The 3444-nt window shown below is 48.0% G+C and overlaps 1 protein-coding gene across 1 annotated transcript in view; it reads left to right on the top strand.

The window, feature by feature from the left end:
* The first annotated feature begins 1825 nt into the window (after nt 1-1825).
* Nucleotides 1826-3444, top strand: part of Arfgap3 (ADP-ribosylation factor GTPase activating protein 3) — a 50405-nt gene continuing 48786 nt past the window's right edge. Inside the window, exon 1 of the mRNA XM_005379428.2 lies at nt 1826-3325. Within this exon, the coding sequence (XP_005379485.1) occupies nt 2987-3325 (339 nt within the window). The 5' untranslated portion in view covers nt 1826-2986. The remainder of the gene's footprint in view (nt 3326-3444) is intronic.

Below are 3444 nucleotides of genomic sequence, written 5' to 3'. Positions count from 1 at the left end.
GCCTGCCCAAGCCCTTCAGAGCTCACATCACAATACTATCTGCCCAGGGTCCTGTACATGTTGGTACAGGATTTAATGTTTCTGCTGCTGATTTTCAGTCTTGCTTTGGTGTGGTTCCTATCTATTCCCTATTCTTCCCTTTTGGAATGGAAATGTTTGTCCTGTGCCACTATACATTGGAAGTGTTTAACTTTTTTATTTTTACAGGGCCTCACAACTAAGAGTTTGTCTTTAGTCTCAGAAGAGACTTTGGAATTGGATTTCTCAACAGTGCTGGAATTGTCAAGGTTCTGGTTAGAGATAGACCAAATGCATTTTGCATGATATGGACCTAAGCTTTGTGGGGTTAGGATGGAAAGTTATGGTAAGATCTAAAATATCTTCCAAAAGACTCATTCAGAGGTGGGGCCTCACTGGAAAGGGTGGATCACAGACTGTGTGTATTCTCATCCCCAGCTCCTTCCTGCTCTCTGCTTCTTGGCCAGCATGCAGTGAACAGCTTTCCTCCTTCCATGCTGTTCTGCTGTGGAGGACTGCCTTGTTGCCTTCCCCTGGGTCCAAGTATGATTGTGTTTACTTGTTAGCAGTACAGACTGTATAGACGGGACTTCCTAAAATTGGCTTTCAGTTTAATTAGTGACTCTGGCTGAAGCCACGGAAGTATCAAGAAAGCAGGTGGCTGGTGTCAGGACTAGCATTGTTCATCACCAACAGCCATGGTTGAGCTCAGACAGATGAATTCCATTAGATGGTTTTTGACCTTCCTGGAGCCCTAAAAAACATACCACTTATCTCTTTTATTTAAGCCGTTCACTGTCCATTTGTTTAGCAGATTAGGACTAGGACAAAAACCCTAATATGGGCCAACACTCAGTTGTGTCACATCCCTGCCAAAACATGGTAGTCTCAATTTTCAACATCTTAGTCATTCTAATAAGTGTTTAGTGGAAGGTTATTGTGTTTTCAATTTGCCTTTACCAAATGCGTAATGATGTTGGATATCTTTTCATGTGGTGGTTTGCTAAGTGTGTATACTTTAGAGAAGTGACTGTTCTCATCTTCTGCCCATTATAAAAAGTTCATTTGTTTTACTACAGATTTGAGAATTTCAGAATGTTGATATATTCCAGATACATAGCCTTTATCAGATGTGTGTTTTGTCACTGTTTTCTCCTAGTTTGTAGTTTGTCTCTTCATTTTCTCATTAATGTCTTCTGGAGAAATAATTCAGTTACATTATTTTCTAGAAGTTATATACTGTAGTTTCCACATTTAGGTCTATGACTCTTTCAAGTTAACTTTTTATATAGTTGTGTGTGTGTGTTTTTCTTTTTTTTGGCACACGACTCTCCAATTGTTCTAGCAACTCTGATGCAAAGACTATGTAAGCATTTCATTACTTACCTTGTCATCTCTACAGAAAAACAATCTGACTTGCTAAACTACTATAATCCTACCACTTTGGAAGGCTTTGGCAGAAGGATTGCACTTTTGAGCCCAGAATGGGCAATTTAGCAAGATCTTGTCCCCCCCCCCCAAAAAAAATAAATAAAATTTTAGCTGATGTCTTATTACTAACTTGTATGGCAGAAACCTTCTCCTGTGTTCTGGTAAGGGTGATAAATTCCTGTGTCCAAGCTTGCTTTGAAATTCAGTTTGCCTCATGGCCTTGCAACCTCAGCTCACTGATGTGTTCAAGACAAGTTATGATTTTGTAAGTTATCAGGCTTTTCTCATTATTAAGTGTGTTCATTGTAGCTTTCTACATTCTAAGCAAATTCCACCAATATTTATTGAATGTATATTACACTCAAGGCAGTTCTAGGTGTTGGTTACAGCCACGGAAGAGGAAACAGATCTGATCTCAAGAAGTTTATGTTCCACTGAAGGGACATAGATAGAATATTATAAATTATAGTATTTGGTAGCACTAGATTGTATGAAAAGCACTTTGCAGATGAGCGAATACACAACTATTATACAAGTGGTGCTGGCCTCCTGCATTCATCTAGACAGTATCGATACTTTTTGCCTCGGGGACCTCTGTGGTGAAGAGTGGATCAGACAATACTCTATCCCAATCTGATATAATGCAGTATGCTGTCAGCTCCAAATAACAAATAGGACCTTTGCTCACATTCCCATCAGCCAGGAAGGAACTGCTCCGAATCAGCGTGCCAGGTGTTAGGTAGAGCGCCACACTAGCAATCAAGGCTCACGATGTACACCGTACATATACACTCTGATTCAATATAAAATGCACTGTTGTGGAAGGCAGTACATTTCCCTTCCCAGAAAAAGATGCCCCGCGGGTTCAAGAGTCCACTTTTCCTGCAGGTTCCCGACTTCTCCGGAAGGGCGGGCAGGTCAAGCAAGCTTTCCAGATTCTAAAGTAGCGAGGTCCCGCCCAACGCCTTTCTACCGTGCCCGATGCTGCGTTCCTGCGAGCTCGCAGCTGCTTCCTATACACTCCTCCGTGCAGCCTGCAGCTCACGCTGTTAAGGAAATGGGGGCACCTGAGCAAGGGCACAGAGCTGGGGGAGGGCGCTGGCTGGGCCGCACGCCTGTGATCCTGCTCCCCTCCCCAGCACCCCGAATCCCGGCCTCGGGTTTGCAGTGTCCAAGAGGCTTGGGGGCACCCAGGCAACAGCTGCAATCCAGATCCTCGGTTCTGACAGAGATGTTCTCAAAGCCAGCTGCTCTTCTCCGCACTGAATGAGACACCCAGAAGACACTTAAAACGAATTTCCCCGCAGTATTCCAGTCAGGGTGCGGTCATTGCTGAAGGCGAGATTCCCAAAGGCGACAAGTGACAAACCGGGGGAGGGCTTCGTGCTGTCGGTCGGTGTGGGGGCTCCCCTCCTCTCAGGGCTCCTTCCAATTTGGAACGGCTGGTTCTGAGACAGCAGAGTAGCTTTCGCGAGGCCCTTGGGCGTGTAAGTAAGGCGAGGTGCGAGAGGAAACCACTGACTGCCTGTCTTAATTCATGCGAGAACACTGCGCACGCGCCTGCCACCCGGAGGGCGGGGCTTTAGTGGGGCGGGGACAGCGGGGAGAAGAGCGGGAGCTCCGCGGAAGGAGAACTACGCGTGCGTCCCGGATGTGGGCGGAGCTTGGGCGTGGCGGGGCTTGGGTGGGCGGGGCCCTCGGCCGTCACGAGCGACTCCGCCCCTTCGGGCTCAGTCGGCCTTCTCCAGAAGGCGACCGCTTCTCGGCGCTGTCCCTGGTTAGCTGGCCCTGGGGCACCTCGGTGACAATGGGGGACCCCAGCAAGCAGGACATACTGACCATCTTCAAACGCCTCCGCTCAGTGCCGACTAACAAGGTAACGGCACCGGCCCGTCGGAGCTGCCTCCCTCGCGGGACCCCGCGGGCGCGGTGGCCTCGGCCTGGGGGGAGGAGCCGGGCCGGCCCGGGTGTGACACGTCGCACTGTGGGGCCGCG

Source organism: Chinchilla lanigera, unplaced genomic scaffold (genome assembly GCF_000276665.1).
Source record: "Chinchilla lanigera isolate Chin_1 unplaced genomic scaffold, ChiLan1.0 scaffold00012, whole genome shotgun sequence".
Lineage (NCBI taxonomy): Eukaryota > Metazoa > Chordata > Mammalia > Rodentia > Chinchillidae > Chinchilla > Chinchilla lanigera.
Note: the sequence above shows the minus strand (reverse complement) of the source record. Positions and strands in the feature narration are given on the sequence as shown.